Source organism: Pristiophorus japonicus, chromosome 10 (genome assembly GCF_044704955.1).
Source record: "Pristiophorus japonicus isolate sPriJap1 chromosome 10, sPriJap1.hap1, whole genome shotgun sequence".
Lineage (NCBI taxonomy): Eukaryota > Metazoa > Chordata > Chondrichthyes > Pristiophoridae > Pristiophorus > Pristiophorus japonicus.
Window position 1 is genome coordinate 49842719 of NC_091986.1, and position 18050 is coordinate 49860768.

The 18050-nt window shown below is 48.3% G+C and overlaps 1 protein-coding gene across 1 annotated transcript in view; it reads left to right on the forward strand.

The window, feature by feature from the left end:
* Positions 1-18050, forward strand: part of LOC139274589 (rho guanine nucleotide exchange factor 7-like) — a 156426-nt gene that overhangs the window by 91909 nt on the left and 46467 nt on the right. The window contains exons 11-17 of the mRNA XM_070891270.1: positions 1662-1805; positions 3212-3298; positions 7013-7091; positions 8419-8558; positions 9324-9548; positions 9852-9945; positions 15835-15924. Of these exons, the coding sequence (XP_070747371.1) occupies positions 1662-1805; positions 3212-3298; positions 7013-7091; positions 8419-8558; positions 9324-9548; positions 9852-9945; positions 15835-15924 (859 nt within the window). The remainder of the gene's footprint in view (positions 1-1661; positions 1806-3211; positions 3299-7012; positions 7092-8418; positions 8559-9323; positions 9549-9851; positions 9946-15834; positions 15925-18050) is intronic.

Genomic DNA, 18050 nt, shown 5'->3' on the forward strand with positions numbered 1-18050 from the left:
ATCCAAGCTTGCTGATGGTACAAAGCTAGATGGGAATGTAAGTTGTGAGGAGGATGCAAAGAGGCTTCAAGGGGATATAGTCAGGCTAAGTGAATGGGCAGGAACATGGCAAATGGAATATAATTTGTAGAAATGTGAAGTTATCCACTTTGGGAGGAAAAATAGAAAAGCAGAGTATTTTTAAATGCTGAGAGATTGTTCAGAGGGACCTGGGTGTCCTTGTACACAAATCACTGAAAGTTAACATGCAGGTACAGCAAGCAATTGAGAAAACAAATGGTATGTTGGTCTTTATTAAAAGAGGACTTGAGTATAAGAGTAAAGACATCTTATTGCAATTATATAGGGCCCTGGTGAGACCTCACCTCTGGAGTATTGTGTTCAGTTTTGGTCTCCTTACCTAAGGAAGGATATACTTGTCATAGAAGGGAGTGCAACAAAAAGTTCACCAGACTGATTCTTGGGATGGGGGATTGTCCTATGAGGAGAGATTGAGCAGACTAGGCCTATACTCTCTCGAGTTCAGAAGAATGAGAGCTGATCGCATTGAAACATACAACATTTTTACAGGATAGATGCAGGGAGGATGTTTCCTCTGGCTGGGAAATCTAGAACCAGGGGTCACAGTCTCAGAATAAGAGGTTGGCCATTTAGGACGGAGATGAGGAGACATTTCTTCACTCGGAGGGTGGTGAATCTTTGGAATTCTCTACCCTAAAGGGCTGTGGAGGCTCAGTCTTTTGAGTATATTCATGACAGAGATCGATAACGTTTTGAATAGTAATGGAATCTAGGGATATGTGGACAGTGGAGGAAAGTGGAGTTGAGGTAGAAGATCAGCCATAATCTTATTGAATGGCGGAGCAGGTTCGAAGGGCCGAATGGCCTCCTGCTCCTAATTCTTATGTTGTTATGTTCTTATAAGGTGGAAATGTAAACTGCTGCATCTCGTTAGAGCTGGGAGTTTATGTCAAGGCATCTCAAGTCTTTCTGTAGTGAGAATGTAAGCTGTTAAATGAGTGTACAGTCTGTACTTGGATATCCATGCGTCAGAATGTATCTGCCTCATACCAGCACCGATTGCTGTGTGCTTATGGAAATGTGAGAAGCTGCGATTTGTATCCCTTTTCTGTGTTTTATAAAATTATTTGAAGTGAATCAAGAGGTCTAAGACCTAGGATACAAAGCATTCATCGTCAGAAATCTCCTCTCGCTCGATATATTTGTTCTGAATGATTGGTCCAGACTTCATCAAGTTTAATCAGTTCATTTCTGTAAATATAAACTTTATGACCTTGTGTAAACAGATACCGAGGTTGATTTTCATCTCTAACACTCCCGGTACAGACCTGCATCGTTGGCAATCTGGCTGTGCACCCGAATTCCCAATACCCGCGCCCAAATTGGGAAGAGTGGCAGTTCGGGGCGGGGGGGGGGGGCGGTTACTGTCGGCAGGTCAGAGTTCACTGTCGTCGGGTCGGGGGTCACTGTCGCCAGGTCTAACTCATTCTGAGGAATATTGGTAGAGAGAGAAATTTTAAAGGAAACTGTTTTCCTATTTTCGTAGACAAATTTTAAATTGGGCAGAAAATACCCGTTTACCTGATTTTATAGTGTGTTGGACACCTGATGGATGCAAGTTTATTTTTTCTTTCTAATAGTCTCAGTGTCAGGAAGTCCGGAAGAAGAAGGAGCTGGAACTGCAGATCCTGACGGAACCAGTCCATGGTTGGGAGGGTGAAGATATCCGATCTCTGGGGAACGTTATTTATATGTCCCAGGTCATGGTGCAGTGCGGCAATGAGGTACCTTTCCCTCCCGGTACTGCTTGATCCTTTGCAACTTTCCGTGTCTCAATCGGTCCCGGGGGCGGGGGGGGGGGAGGAGTCTCGCGCTGCCAGTAGGAGAGGAGAAAGACCGACCCCGCCCCGCTGGGGATTGCGGGATGAGAAGAGAGACACCGCCTCCCGGGGGGTGGGGGGGGAGAGAGAGAGAGAGAGAGACACCACCCTCCCGGGGGGAGAGGGGGAGAGAGAGAGACACCACCCTCCCGGGGGGAGAGGGGGAGAGAGAGAGAGACACCACCCTCCCGGGGGGAGAGCAGGGAGACACCGCCCTCCCGGGGTGAGAGAAGAGAGACCCCGCCCTCCCGGGGGCAGAGGAGAGAGACCCTGCCCTCCCGGGGGAATGGGGCAGGAGCAGGGAAAGACACCGCCTCTCCCCTACCCCGGGGGTGGGAAGGGAGAGGCCCCGCCCTCCCGGGGGGAGAGGAGAGAGACCCCGCCCTCCCGGGGGGAGAGGAGAGAGACCCCGCCCTCCCGGGGGGAGAGGAGAGAGACCCCGCCCTCCCGGGGGGGGAGGAGAGAGACCCTGCCCTCCCCGGGGGAGAGGAGAGAGACTCCGCCCTCCCGGGAGGAGAGGAGAGAGACCCTGCCCTCACGGGGGAATGGGGCAGGAGCATCGAAAGACCCCCCCCCCCCCCGGGGGTGGGAATGGAGAGACCCCGCCCTCCGAGGGGAATGGGGCAGGAGCAGGGAAAGACCCCCCCGGGGGTGGGAATGGAGAGACCCCGCTCTCCCAGGGGAATGGGGCTGGAGCAGGGAAAGACACCGCCTCCCCCGGGAGTGGGAATGGAGAGACCCCGCTCTCCCAGGGGAATGGGGCAGGAGCAGGGAAAGACCCCCCCGGGGGTGGGAATGGAGCAGGGAAAGACACCGCCTCCCCCAGGGGTGGGAAGGGAGAGGCCCCGCCCTCCCCGGGGGTGGGTAGGGAGTGGGCCCCCTCCTAGTGGCCTTTTTCCACTTTCACCGCTGCACAAAGCCGAATTCTGTGCTGGGTTCCAAAGCCATGGTTCTGTGGGAGATGAAAGGGGAGAAAGTCCTTCTTTCTCACTCCATTCTCCGACTGAAATAGAAGCGTTCACCAACATTTGGAAAGCATATCGCACGTTTGGTATTTTTGGCTGGCGGTGAGGTGGGGAGGTTTTACCCCTCTCCAGATTCACTCCCCTAACTCCGGCAGGAGTTCGTCGGAAACTCGGACCAACCAGGGTTGCTCCAGGGTTCTCGCCGATGTTAGGGCGATAGATCGGTACATCCCGTGTGAAATTCACCTCCTGGTGCTTCACTCTATCAGTTGTACCGTTCTACTTTGTGGCTGCAGATAATGAGCTGTCGTCAAATAATTGTTTTCGGATGATGTTTCTTTTCAGGACAAGTGTGAGAGATATTTCCTACTGTTTCCGCACGTCCTGCTCATGCTGTCAGCCAGTCCCAGGATGAGCGCCTTCATTTATCAGGTGAGGGAGAAGATCGTTCATTTCTCAAGCATCGTAATATTGGAAATGACAGTGACATCACCCTTCAAACCTTTAACAGCTTGTATGAAATTCTTCTCCAATGTCTGAGCCAATATCCCAGATCAATATTGCTTTTGTATTCACTACTCCTGTGTCAATGAAAGTGTCCTCTGTTATAAGCAATAACCCATCGGTGAGCTGCTAACAACCAGTTCAAACACCATTTCTATCTGAAGAAATGGCTGGAGTTATATCTGGCTATAGAATTTACTACTCTAGTGTTAGAATTGATAGCTGATGGTTAATCTTAAGAAGTTTAACCTCTTTACCCAGAGAGTGGTGAGAATGTGGAACTCGCTAGCACAGGGAGTGGTTGAGGCAAATAGTATAGATGCATTTATCATGGAATCATAGAAATTTACAGCACCTAAGGAGGCATTTCGGCCCATCGTGTCCATGCCAGCAACAAGAGGCTATCTAGCCGAATCCCACTTTCCAGCTCTAGGTCCGTAGCCCTGCAGGTTACAACACTTCAGGTGCACATCCAAGTACTTTTTAAATGTGGTGAGGGTTTCTGCCTCTACTACCCTTTCAGGCATTGAGTTCCAGACCCCCACAGCTCTTGGGTGAAGACATTTCCCCTCAAATCCCCTCTAAATCTTTTACCAATTATGTTAAATTTATGGCCCCTGGTTGTTGACCACTCTGCTAAGGGAAATAGGCCCTTTCTATCCATTATATCTAGGCCCCTCATAATTTTATACACCTCAATGAGGTCTCCCCTCAGCCTCCTCTGTTCCAAGGAAAACAAACCCAGCCTATCTAATCTGTCTTCAGTTAAGATTCTCCACTCCCGGCAACATCCTCGTAAATCTCCTCTGCACAATCAGATCCTTCCTGTAATGTGGTGACCAGAATTGCATGGCCTAACAAGTGTTTTATATAGTTCAAGCATAACCCCACCTGCTCTTGTATTCTATGCCTCAGCTAATAAAGGCAAGCATTCACGCTATCGCAATCCAGGCCACTATCAGGAAAGTATGAACAGGCTGGGTCTCTTTTTTTTTTTCTTGAAAAGAGAAGGCTGAGGGGTGACCTAATAGAGGTCTTTAAAATTGTGAAAGGTTTTGATAGCGTGGATACAGAGAGAATGTTTCCACTTCTGAGGAAGAGCAAAACTAGAGGCCATCAATACAAGATAGTCAGCAAGAAATCCAATAGGGAATTCAGGAGAAACTTCTTCACCCAGAGAGTGGTGAGAATGTGGAACTCACTACCACAGGGAGTGGATGAAGCGAATAGTATAGATGCATTTAAGGGGAGGCTAGAAAAGCATATGGGGGGGGAAGGGAATACAGCAACTTTGTATTAATATAGCGCTTATAACACAGTGAAACGTCCCAAGGCACTTCACAGGAGTATTATGCAATAAAAAATTTGACACCAAGCCGCATAAGTAGAAATGAGTGCAGGTGACCAAAAGCTTGATCAAAGAGGTAGGTTTTAAGGAGCGTCTTGAAGGAGGAAAGAGAGATAGAGAGCTGGAGAGATTTAGGCAGGGAGTTCCAGAGCTTCGGGCCTCGGCAACAGAAGGCATGGCCACCAATGGTTGAGCGATTATAATCGGGGATTCTCGGGAGGGTAGAATTAGAGGAGCGCAGATATCTCTTTGGGGAGGGGGAGGGGTTTTGGGGCTGGAGGAGATTACAGAGATAGGGAAGGGAGAGGCCATGGAAAGATTTGAAAACAAGGATGCGAATTTTGAAATCGAGGCTTTGCTTAACCGGGAGACAATGTAGGTCAGCGAGCACAGGGGTGACGGGTGAGCGGGACTTGGTGCGAGTTTGGACATGGGCAGCCGAGTTTTGGATTAACTCTAGTTTACGTAGCGTAGAATGTGGAAGGCCAGCCAGGAGTGTGTTACTGAGTCCATAGAGGGGTTATGCGACTAGATTTAGATGAGAAAAGACGTGAGGAGGCTTGAGTGGAGCATGGACTGGTTGGGCCGAATGGACTGTTTTTGTGCCGTATATTCAGTATAATCCTGTATCCAGTATTCCGTATGCCTTTTTAACCACCTTATCTACCTGGCCTTCTACCTTCAGGGATCTGTGGACATGCACTCCAAGGTCACTTTGTTTCTCTACACTTCTCAGTGTCCTACTATTTAATATGTATTTCATTTCCTTGTTAGCCCTCCCCAAATGCATTACCTCACACTTCTCCAGATTAAATTCCATTTGCCACTGTTCTGCCCACCTGACCAGTTGATTGATATCTTCCTGCAGTCTACAGCTTTCTTCTTCGGTATCAACCACACAGCCGATTTTAATATAATCGACAAACTTTTTAATCAGACCCCCTATATTCAAGTCTATATCAATGATGTATACCACAAAAAGCAAGGGACCTAGTTCTGAGCCCTATGGAATCCCACTGGAAACAGCCTTCCAGTCACAAAAACACCCATCAACCATTACCCTCTGCTTCCTGCCTTTGAGCCAATTTTGGATCCAACTTGCCACTTTGCCCTGGATCCCATGGGATTTTACTTTTGTGACCAGGCTGCCATGTGGGACCTTACAAAAGTCTTGCTAAAATCCATATACACTGCATCAAATGCACTATCCTCATCGACCCTCCTTGTTACCTCTTCAAAAAATTCAATCAAGTTAATCAGACATGACCTTCCCTTAACAAATCCGTGCTTACTATCCTTGATGAATCTGTCTTTCTCAATGAAGATTTACCCTATCCTTTAGAATTTTTTCCAATAATTTTCCCACCGCTGAGGTTAGACTGACTAGCCTGTAACGACTTGGTCTTTCCCTTTCTCCCTTCTTAAACAAAGGTACCATATTAGCAGTCCTCCAGCTCTCTGGCACCACACCTGAAGCCAGAGAGGATTGGAAAATGATGGTCAGAGCCTCTGCTATTTCCTCTTTTGCTTCGCTTAACAGCCTGGGATACATTTCATCTGGGTCTGGGACTTAGCCACTTTCAAAGCTGCTAAACCCTTTAATACCTCCTCTCTCTCTCTATTTATTTCATCTAATATTTCACACTCCTCCTCCTCGATAGCAGTGTCTGCATCGCCCCTCTTTTGTGAAAACAGACGCACAGTATTCATTAAGAACCATACCCACATCTCCCGCCTCCACACACACATTACCCTCATGGTCTTTAATAGGCCCTACCCTTTCTTTAGTTATCCTCTTGCTCTTAATATATTTATAAAACATCTTTGGGCTTCCCTTGCCAAGAATTGTTCATGCTTCATTGTTCTTTGCTTTCCTAATATCCTTTTCAGCCATTATCTTATTGAATGGCAGAGCAGGCTCGAGGGGCAAAATGGCCCACTCCTGCTCCTATTAATCCAGCAATCCGAGAAACATTAATTTCCCCACTCTGTTTGCCCTCATCGTCCCTCAAATCGTGCAGCCTGAAGTTTAACATTATGGACATTCATTTTTGTAAGAAGTGTCCAAATTAGCAGTTGATTAATTGGCCTGCAAAACCCATTCGTGTCTGATTACACCTCTGTGCAACTCCTTGGGAAGCTCCTTTCTACGTTAAGGAACTATACAATTGTAAGTTTATATAGATGTGTTATTACAGGCTATTGCTGTCATTATTGCTGTTGTTAATATGAACTAGTTGAGACAATGCTGCTGTATATTTGACATGTAAAATGGTGACTTATCTGTTTTTTAGGGAAAATTACCATTAACAGGACTAACAATCACCAAGTTAGAGGACACTGACGGCGACAAGAACACCTTTGAAATTACCGGTGAATTGATTAGTTTTGTTCACGGTTTCAGTTCCATTCCAGTCCTCCTGACACAAACTTACACACACTGTAGGGAATCTGTCCTGCTCCCTCCTTGCAATCCACTGTGGCTCAAAGCAGATTTCCCAGTGACTTGGGAAGAGCAGGCTGTGTGACTGACTCTCGCAACTCCAGCCTGAGGAAGACGGGGAGAGTTTCAAAGCACCCTCCAAAAATGAGATGGATTTAATGACCTCTTCCTTCCCTTTTCATACTGTTAGATTTTTGGTGCTTTCCTTATCTTCAAGTTACAAATAAATGTGATTTTTAAATTGTAAATTTCTTGTATCTTAGCAACAGTTGATTGGCAAAGCAACAAACAAAATGTTGCCCCGGGATTGCATTGGGGCAAATTCAGTGAGGGCATGCTCCCAACGTGCAGCCTCACAGGTCGGGAACAGGGATCAGTGGTTGGGTGCAACATTTGATGCGTCCAGTTCTTCAGCCCATGTTCTCTGAGGTGGACCTCATTGAGTTAACGCTTTGATACAGACATACGAAAACAGTGAACCAGCTAGTCCGTCAGGCTGGCCTCATTGTTTATTCATTCTTTCATTCTTGGCAAGGCCAGCATTTATTGACCATCCCTAATTGCTCATGAGAAGGTGGTAGTGAGCCGCCGACTTGAACTGCTGTAGTCCATGTGAGTCACAGTGTTATGAGGGAGGGAGTTCCAGGATTTTGATCCCGCGGCGATGAAGGATCGCCGATATATTTCTGTTAGATCTCTTAATTTCCAATGAAATACGAACTCCAATTGTAGCTTTAATGTAACTTTATTCTGGCAGCAGCTAAAGCTTCTGGCACCACATGGCCAAAATGGCTGTACTTATACCTGGTTCAATTTACAGAAAAGAACTCGCCGCCTTTGACCTTATTGGCTCATTTGATAGTCTGTTTACCTTTAATTGGCTCGCTACCCAAGGTCCTAAAATGTCGTTGATTGATGACTTAATGCAATGTGGTCTGTGTTTTCTCAAAAACTGCAGCCAGGCTGCAGAGCTTGAATTCTCTATCAATTTCCAAGTCGGGATGGTGTGTGGAGAGGAGCTTGGAGCTGGTGGTGTCCCCTTGTCCTTCTTGGTGATGGTGCAACTTATACACACCATAATTCGAGCCCCACCAACCAGCCAGGCAATCCCCTGGGAGAGGCAATGGACTCTCGAGTGTGGGACTGGGGCCAAGATTTGATTCCTACTGTAAATGTAATCTTCCCTTTAAGGCATCAGCTTCTTAATTGCATTGTAAGAAAATGTGACGAATCCTCTCCCCTCGTTCCACTCTGTAGGAAACATGATCGAACGGATTTTGGTGTCTTGTTTGAGCCACCAGGATTTGCAGGAATGGGTGGATCATCTTCAGAAACAAACTAAAGCACCCAGTGTTGGAATTGCTCTCGTCAGACAGCAGTCAGTGCCGTGCCACACGGTAAGAGAAAGGGGCAACCAATTGAGAAAAGGATCTGGGGATTTTCAGCAATGTTAAATGCTGATTAAATCAATCCGAACTCATAACCTCCCTGAAACTGCACCCGAGTACAATACAACAGCTGTGTGTGGAGATGCAGGAGAGGATATTCCAAAACTGCACCACTGCTGGGGAACCTCACCTGGGGGGGAATCTGACACTGGGGATTTCCCCAGGGACAACCAGGACTGGGGAATGTTTCCCCTAAGGCTGAAGATGTAGAGAGTTCTGATGGGTAGAAATCAATGCAGCTGAAAGTCGGATGGTTTCTATAACGTGCCCGCCAGGTTGGCTATCCGCCCTGCGCCCGCTGATCCGAGCTCCGCCCCCTGCCCGCCAGGTTGGCTATCCGCCCTGCGCCCGCTGATCCGAGCTCCGCCCCCTGCCCGCCAGGTGCGCGAGGGAGTCCAGGGCGCACTGTTCGTGTCTGTACGATTACTTTGTCTTGTTCTGCTCGAGGGATTGTGGAATTCTATCTTGGTCTCTGACAGTAAATCCTTGGATTGCGGATTCCCGACACAAAACCTGCTCCGATTGGGGACACTGGGGTTTCAAGGACCAGTGAGGCTGGAATGAAACATGGGAGCGAATCACTGCATCCTGTGGGGGGTCGGGGGGGGGTGTGTGGGATCAGAAGATTTTTAAAACATTAATAAGAGCAGGTGCTTTAATTCTCCACAACTGTAGCACTGGTTGCAATAACTTGCTTTTATGTTCTGTCTACAGCTTCCGTTGCATCCCATGACACCAATCAACAAGCATTCTGATGGCTATTCAATATCTGTGACACCTTCTTATCATACTCTTCCTCATCCTTCCCTGCATGGGACATCACACAGCTCTCTGAGCTGGGGACCTCTGGAACCGCCCAAAATGCCAAAGCCTTGGAGTTTGAGCTGCCTCCGACCAGCAGCTCCACTGAAACCTTCAGCCGCTCTGTGTTATAAGGAGGTCGGTCTGCACTTTTGTACCATTCTGATACAAGACATGTGATAGACTTCACTCTGACCAACTAGTGTGGCTTTCACAATATTAGATTGTTGTAACTGTTGGGGAAGTTTCGTAAGAATTTTCAGGAATTAGAAAATGCCATTCGACCCAAATAAGGCTGTTCCTTTGGCACAGATCAATCCCAGTTTCTCGCAATATCCTTCAATCCCGTCTCTCTCCAGGACATCCAGTTGTCCTCGAACTCACGAGCATTGCATCAGGTGATTCTGCTGCGATGATGATATTTTGTCATGTTTTGTGCAGGACCTCAGCAAGAGCCCGAAAACCATGAAGAAGCTGCTTCCCAAACGGAAACCAGAAAGAAAACCTTCCGATGAGGAATTTGCATTGAGGAAAAGTATGTTTGCCGTTCGGTTGTTGTCGGATGCTCTTTATTGCTTTCCTATTCCTATTTTCTGATTATGACCTGGCATTTTATGCATCTGCCTTAGCCAATTATAGATGAAGTGTTCTCAAGAGACTCGGAAGTTTTTAAGAAAGAAAAGTTACTCAAACTAATGACATCTCCTCTGGAGATCTTCCCTCCACAGCCACCAACGTTATCGTTCCCCAACCCCCCACAGCCGGCTTCTACCTCCTTCCCAAGATCCACAAACAGGACTGCCCAGGTAGACCCATTGTTTCAGCCTGTCCTTGCCCCACAGAACTTATTTCTTCCTATCTCGACTCTATTTTTTCTCCTCTTGTCCCATTCTCTTCCCACCTACATCCGTGACTCATCCAACGCCCTCCGTCACTTTAACAGTTTCCAGTTTCCCGGCCCCAACTGTTTCTTTTTCATCGTGGACGTCCAATCCCTCTGTACTTCCATCCCCCACCAGGATAACCTGAGGGTCTCTGCTTCTTCCTCGAGCAGAGGCCCAACCAATCCCCATCCACCACCCTCCTCCGCCTGGCTGAACTTGTTCTCACATTGAACAACTTCTCCTTTAACTCCACTCACTTCCTCTAAATTAAAGGTGTTGCTATGGGAACCCGCATGGGTCCTAGCTATGCCTGCCTTTTCGTGGGATATATGGAACATTCTTTGTTCCAGTCCTACTCGGGTTCCCTCCCTCACCTCTTTTTCTGGTACATTGATGACTATCGGTGCCGTTTCCTGCTCTCGCCCTAAACTAGAAAATTCAATTCACTTTACTTCCAATTTCCACCCTTCCCTCACCTTCGCATGGTCCATCTCCAACTCTTCCCTTCCCTTCCTCGACTTCTCCGTCTCCATCTCTGTGGATAGGCTGTCGACCAGTATCCACTATAAGCCCACTGACTCCCACAGCTAGCTGGACTACACTTCCTCCCATTTCGCATCCTGTAAGGACGCCATTCCATTCTCCCAGTTTCTCCGTCTCCGTTGCATTTGCTCTGATGACACCACCTTTCACACTAGTGCCTCTGACATGTCTTCCTTTTTCCTCAACAGAGGATTCCCCTCCGCTGTGGTTAACATGGCCCTCAACCATGTCTGTTCTATTTCCCGCACCTCTGCTCTCACCACTTCCCCTCCCTCTCAGAACCATGACAGGGTTCCCTTGTCCTCACCTTTCATCCCACCAGCCTCCACTTTCAATGGATCATCCTCCGCCATTTCCACCACCTCCAGCGTGATCCCACCACCAATCACATCTTCCCCTCCCCTTCCCTTTCAGCGTTCCGAAGGGATCACTCCCTCCGTAACACCCTGGTCCAATCTGCAGTCACCCCTTGCACCCCCTCCCCTTCCCATGGCACCTTCCCATGCAAGCGCAGGAGATGCAACACCTGCCCTTCTACCTCCTCCCTTCCCACTATCCAGGGCCCCAAATACTACTTCCAGGTGAAACAGTGATTTACTTGTACTTCTTTCAATCTAGTATACTGTATTTGCTGCTCACGATGTGGTGGTCTCTACATTGGGGAGACCAAACGTAGATTGGGTGTGCGCTTTGCGGAGCACCTCCGTTCAGTCCGCAAGTCTGACCCTGAGCTTCCGGTTGCCTGTCACTTTAATTCTCCACTCCACTCCCACTCTGATATCTCCATCCTCGGTCTCCTACACAGTTCCAACGAAGCTCGAGGAACAGCACCTCATCTTTCGTTTCGGCACTTGACAGCCTTCTGAACTTAATGTTGAATTAAATAATTTCAGAGCATAGCCGCCGCCAATCTTTGGCTCTCTGCCCGCCCCTCATCCCCCCAGAGCCTGTTTCTTTCTTTCTTTTTTTCTCCTTTTCTCCTTTTCTCCTTGTCTCTAATGGCAGCTGGTCATTATCCCGCCCTATCTTGACTAATGGTTTTCTAACTCCTGGCATTAACATTTGAATTTGGGCCATCATCCCTTTTTGTCTCTCCAATCTCTCCTGTCTTCCAACCTATCAGTGCTTGTTAAGAATCCATTCTTTCCGAACACTCTCCAGCCTGACGAAGGGTCATCGACTCGAAACATTAACTCTGATTTCTCTCCACAGATGCTGCCTGACCTGCTGAGATTTCCAGCATTTTTCTGTTTTTATTCCAGATTCCAGCATCCGCAGTATTTTGCTTTTGTTGTAATGCAAGTTGAATTGAGTTGCACCAATTGTAGGTCGTGTTACTTGCCAAGGTAACGCAGCATTTATCAGTGTGTAGTTTGTCTAACTATTAAATCTCTGTCATTAGTTTGAGAAACAGAGCATTTCCAATCAACTAACTGTCTTGGGCTAGATTTTCTGTCCATTGCTGCCTCCATTCCATGTGCGAGATCTCAGGCAAACTGTCCGGTGGAACTTTGACAAAAAGGAGAGTGGCTGCAGAGAGGGAGAGCACCGACATTCACCACTCATCAGCCAATACCCTGGGGATGGGAGTCACTTCACAGTTACTGCGGCTCCTCATTTGCTTTGTGTGGTTATCGCTCACATATTCTGGTCTGGTTTACAATTGCTTTCAAGGAGGAAACTCCAGGCCAATGTTGTACTTGGGTGAAGCAGGATTTGAGGCTAGGGAATAATCAGACCAAGGCAGTGAAGGTGGGGGGGAGAGGGAGCGCAGGGAGCGAAGAGAGGGAGGGAGGGTGGGCGGGCGGGAGAAGTGAGGGCGGGCGGGAGAAGCGAGGGCGGGCGGGCGGGAGAAGCGAGGGCGGGCGGGAGAAGTGAGGGCGGGCGGGCGGGAGAAGCGAGGGCGGGCGGGCGGGAGAAGCGAGGGCGGGCGGGAGAAGCGAGGGCGGGCGGGCGGGCGGGAGAAGCGAGGGCGGGCGGGCGGGAGAAGCGAGGGCGGGCGGGCGGGAGAAGCGAGGGCGGGCGGGCGGGAGAAGCGAGGGCGGGCGGGAGAGAGAAGCGAGGGCGGGCGGGAGAAGCGAGGGCGGGCGGGCGGGAGAAGCGAGGGCGGGCGGGCGGGAGAAGCGAGGGCGGGCGGGAGAAGCGAGGGCGGGCGGGCGGGAGAAGCGAGGGCGGGCGGGAGAGAGAAGCGAGGGAGGGCGGGAGAAGCGAGGGAGGGCGGGAGAAGCGAGGGAGGGCGGGAGAAGCGAGGGCGGGCGGGCGGGAGAAGCGAGGGCGGGCGGGCGGGAGAAGCGAGGGCGGGAGAAGCGAGGGAGGGCGGGAGAAGCGAGGGAGGGCGGGAGAAGCGAGGGAGGGCGGGAGAAGCGAGAAGCGAGGGCGGGAGAAGCGAGGGCGGGCGGGCGGGAGAAGCGAGAAGCGAGGGCGGGAGAAGCGAGGGCGGGCGGGAGAAGCGAGGGCGGGCGGGCGGGAGAAGCGAGGGCGGGCGGGAGAAGCGAGGGCGGGCGGGAGAAGCGAGGGCGGGAGAAGCGAGCGAGGGAGGGCGGGAGAAGCGAGGGTGGGCGGGCAGGAGAAGCGAGGGCGGGCGGGAGAAGCGAGGGCGGGCGGGCAGGAGAAGCGAGGGTGGGCGGGAGAAGCGAGGGTGGGCGGGAGAAGCGAGGGAGGGCGGGAGAAGCGAGGGCGGGCGGGCGGGAGAAGCGAGGGCGGGCGGGCGGGAGAAGCGAGGGCGGGCGGGCAGGAGAAGCGAGGGCGGGCGGGAGAAGCGAGGGCGGGCGGGAGAAGCGAGGGCGGGCGGGCGGGAGAAGAGAGGGCGTGAGGGAGAAGAGAAGGAGGGCGGGTGGGGGAAGAGAGGGACGGTGGGTGGAGACGAAGGGTAGGGGGTGAAGAGAGGGAGGGCGGGTGGGGGAAGAGAGGGACGGTGGGTGGAGACGAAGGGTAGGGGGTGAAGAGAGGGAGGGTGGTAGGGGGGCACAGAGAGAGAGAGGGAGGGCGGGGGATGGTGGGATGGGTGTAGGAAAGTCGTAAAAACTACCTCAGTGGAAGGATAGACCATCAATCTCTTTCAGTTTTGGCGGGGGCGGGGGGGAAGCACTTCCCTTCACCAGACTCACACATGAGGGTGATCCTTCCCCCAGGATTGGACTTTCCTCTGCGGGGGTGGGGTAGGGATGCGGTGGTGAATTGGGGTGAGCACGTCTTCACTATATTGGTTCTGGGATTCAATCTCCCAGGGGCGGGGGCAGAACCTTCAGATATTAGTGGCAGGATTCACTCTTCGAGAGGGCGGGTGTTGGCCTTCACAAAATCTTTGTCGGCCTTCCCAATCAATGCCGGTTTCACAATGGTTTGTTATGATATAACTGTGATCGACACTAAGCCCATCTCAGCAGTGGCTCCGGGGCCCAATGCTTATTACAAAACTGCTGCCAGTGGTTGAGCAAGGAGCGGGTTTAGGAGGGAGCAATATCTGGCCTGCAGCTTCATATTAGTAGTGAAGTGCATTGTAGCTTGGGTAGCTGAGCAAGCAGATCAAACGCCCAGTCCAGCGAGTAACCCATCCACCTCTAGGACCTGTCACATAACGTTAGATCAGCCGTACTTTACTTCTTGTGTTACATAACAAGAGCCTGACGGGCCCCCGTACAGGCACAACATCAACAGAATGTTATGGTCACAGTATTTATGATAGTAGGCTATATGTTTTGTAATCTTAAATTTAAGTAAGATAGTGCAAGGGATTAACACTTACTTCAGACCAGGTGTAGAAGCAACATTGATATGTTCTTGCTAAAGTGAATACTCTCTGCATTGCATCCACACTGCAGTCCGCAGAGTTGAATGGTAAGGTAAGGGCGTCTACCATTGAGGTTCCTTAAATCTTGTAGGAACGAGGGTTTGGACTCGAACAACAGGCTGACCTTGGGGTTTAGCTACGGTGCGGTGCCATCTTTCGGGTTTTAGATTTGGTTCAGGTGACATGAAGATAATCAGAAGCCCAAAAATCATCAGTATCATCAATCTGAAGTATGGGGACCTTTCTGAAGCATCCATGGGCCAGAATTTGCACTTTGGAACTGACCCCAACTTCAGGATGTAGCGCATGTACATCTAAGCATAGAAATCCTGAAGTTGCGCTCAGTCATTCACTGCTCCAACACTGGCTGTGTGCCCCACCCCCATAGAAACATAGGAAATGGGAGCAGGAGTAGGCCATTGCCCCTCGAGCCTGCTCCGCCATTCTATAAGATCATGGCTGATCTGATCTTGGGCTCAGCTCCACTTCCCTGCCTACTCCCCATAATCCTTACTTATCTTTCAAAAATCTGTCTACACCTTAAATTTATTCAATGACCCAGCCTCCACAGCTCCCTGGGGCAGAGAATTCCACAGATTTATGACCCTCTGAGAGAAGAAATTTCTCCTCATCTCAGTTCTAAATGGGCGACCCCTTATTTTTAAACTATGCCCCCATAGCCAGCAATCAGTCTAATCGTGGAAACAGACAAAAACTTGGGCTTTTCCATGGTAATATCGCTGTTAAATATCCTATTAAATATTTGGCCTTGACTACTAAACAAACGTTATGGTCCTGAAAAACTAATTTTAATTTTGTGGACTGTAAATTTGATAATTTATGATAAAAATTACAATCTTAAAGAAGCTTCAAAATATATATATTTTTGGATATTTCAGCTTCTACCTTATTCTCATGTGAGAGCCCCAATCTTTGTTTTGCTCTCTAACATTTTTAAAAGCAGCCTCTCATTTCTTGGTTCCCGGTCTGTGAGAATTCTGCAACGTGATTGGCTGCTTAGACAGCTTGTTGACCTCATAGCAGATCGTACTAGGGAATTCCCACAAGAGAGCGCTGCAATCAATTACGCATCGAAAAAGGAAAACATCTTGCCATAGAGATCGCCTTTGCTTCGCCGCTGACTGCAAATTCTGGACCAATGTTTTGCGATTGTGTGTTTTATGAGGATTTTGTTTTCATTATCCAGGCACAGCAGCTCTTGAAGAAGATACACAGATCTTGAAAGTTATCGAAGCGTACTGCACTAGTGCTAAAACCCGCCAAACTCTGAACTCAAGTAAGTGCAGCTTCAATCTATAGAATGAACCTTTATTTTGGAACTATTTGAATCCAATTTAAGAGGGTTACATTTTTCAATCATTTAGAATTTCAGTGTCATTTTGTTGCAATCGCCAACATATTATGTTGCATTAATTCCAAAATAGTGCTGTTAATAATCCATCAGTTTACATAAAAAAACTAGAAATTCAATTCACTTTTGCTCCACCTCCATATGGAGTGAATGTCGATCTTCATTCCATGGAGGGAATAACATTTGGGCATTAAACCCTTAAAATATCAGCCCTGGAGTTCTTTGATCTTCCCCCGCCACATTTAATTAACGTTATAAAGTTAGATTGGATATTGAGCCTGAGCAGACCATTAGTAGGATTGCTGTAAAAGTTAGCGTAGGATTTTGAAGTTCCAGAAAATTATCTTTCTAAGGATTAAGACACTTGTGGGCAGAGGAGTGGAAATGATCATCTCAGTTAATCTGGTCAGCTCCAGAGTTTAAACCACAATGCAAAGCTCACATCCAACCTCATTTATACTCTCACCAAATGCCTGTCCAACCTACACTTAATTATTAATCTTACCAACTTCAATCACCTTCCTATGCTGTCCATTTCAAGTACTCACCAACCTCAGTGTGCAGTAGTCCTATCTGGTCTGTCCATTCACTGTCCCTCAATGTGTAATCGTTGTATCTAATCTGTCCATTCCCCACTCTGATATACTGATATTGGGCAATGTATTATAGAATCTAAGGATGCTTTGTAGGACTGGTCAATGAATGCAAACTCCGGGGTGATTTAACGAATCTGTGCTCCTGACATATTGTTGGCTGGCAGTGAGCGTGAAACCTGAAGAAACAGCGGACATTCCTGGCAGCGCGCCCTCGGATTGCCATTCTTCACCTCATTGCAGAGTCCGGTGTGCTGCTTCATGCACACATGGATGTCCTGTACACAGATCCTGTTACTGAATGTGGGCAAAGTCTTACATAAACAATCGTGTCGATCTCAACAGCAGGTATCTGGTGGTTAGCTTCTCGAAAATGTATTTCAGTGTAAAGTTGAAATCTATCTAAGTGAAGGGTTAATAAGGATCATTCCTATATTGAACCATTTTAAAATCAGTGCTTTAAGTAACAGCCTATAGATTATTAACAAACGACAGTCGTTAATTTGGTGATTGTAGAGTTAAATACTAATGTGTTGGGAGTTAAATAATATAGGTTCCTATATTAATTAACTCCCAACACATTATTTGAGGAGGCCATTCAGCCCCTCGAGCCTGTTCTGTTATTCAGTTAGATCCTGGCTGATTTATATCTTAACTCCATCTACCTGCCTTTGCTCCATATCCCCAGCACCTTTACCCAACAAAAATTGATCTATCTCAGTCTTGAAAGCTCCAATTGACCTCCAGAATCCACAGCCTTTTGGGGGAGAGAGTTCCAGATTCACTACCCTTTGTGTGAAGAAATGCTTCCTACATCACCCTTATTTTCGTGGCAACCAGACTACCTTTATCCTGTCGTGATAACTATGATATTTGATAAAAGTAAACATTTGAGAATGACACCCTAACCAGTATAATTGGCCGAATAACTTAAATGTCCAATAAATAGCCAGATGTTTAATATTTTGTTACATTTAAATGCTGTTCATTGGCATTACCTTAAGATCGAGACCAGGTATAAAACCTTTGGTCTGTTCCTTGTACATTTTGTTTCGATGTCCACAATCCACGCAAGTAATTTTATTACATTTCAGGCAGATAGATTAAAGTGGAGCAGAAATGACTGTTGTGTGCAGTTAAAGCATTTGTACCAAATTCCCCTCTCCACTAAAACAGAAAGTGCTGGAAACACTCAGCAGGTCAGGCAGCTTCTGAGAGAGCAACAGTCAGGTCAGTGACCTTTCACTATTTCACCAGAGCTAGTATCCAGTTTAAAGTATCATTAAGCATTTATTTGACAGCATCAACAGTAATTCCTACCCTTGTACATCCAGTATGTGTTGCAGGTTGCCACTGCTGTGCAGACCTGCTCGTCTCATGTTTCTAACCTTGCTTTGCTGTGCAAACTACGCACGCTACAATCTATACCCAGTCTGATTTATCCTGGAGTATAAGATT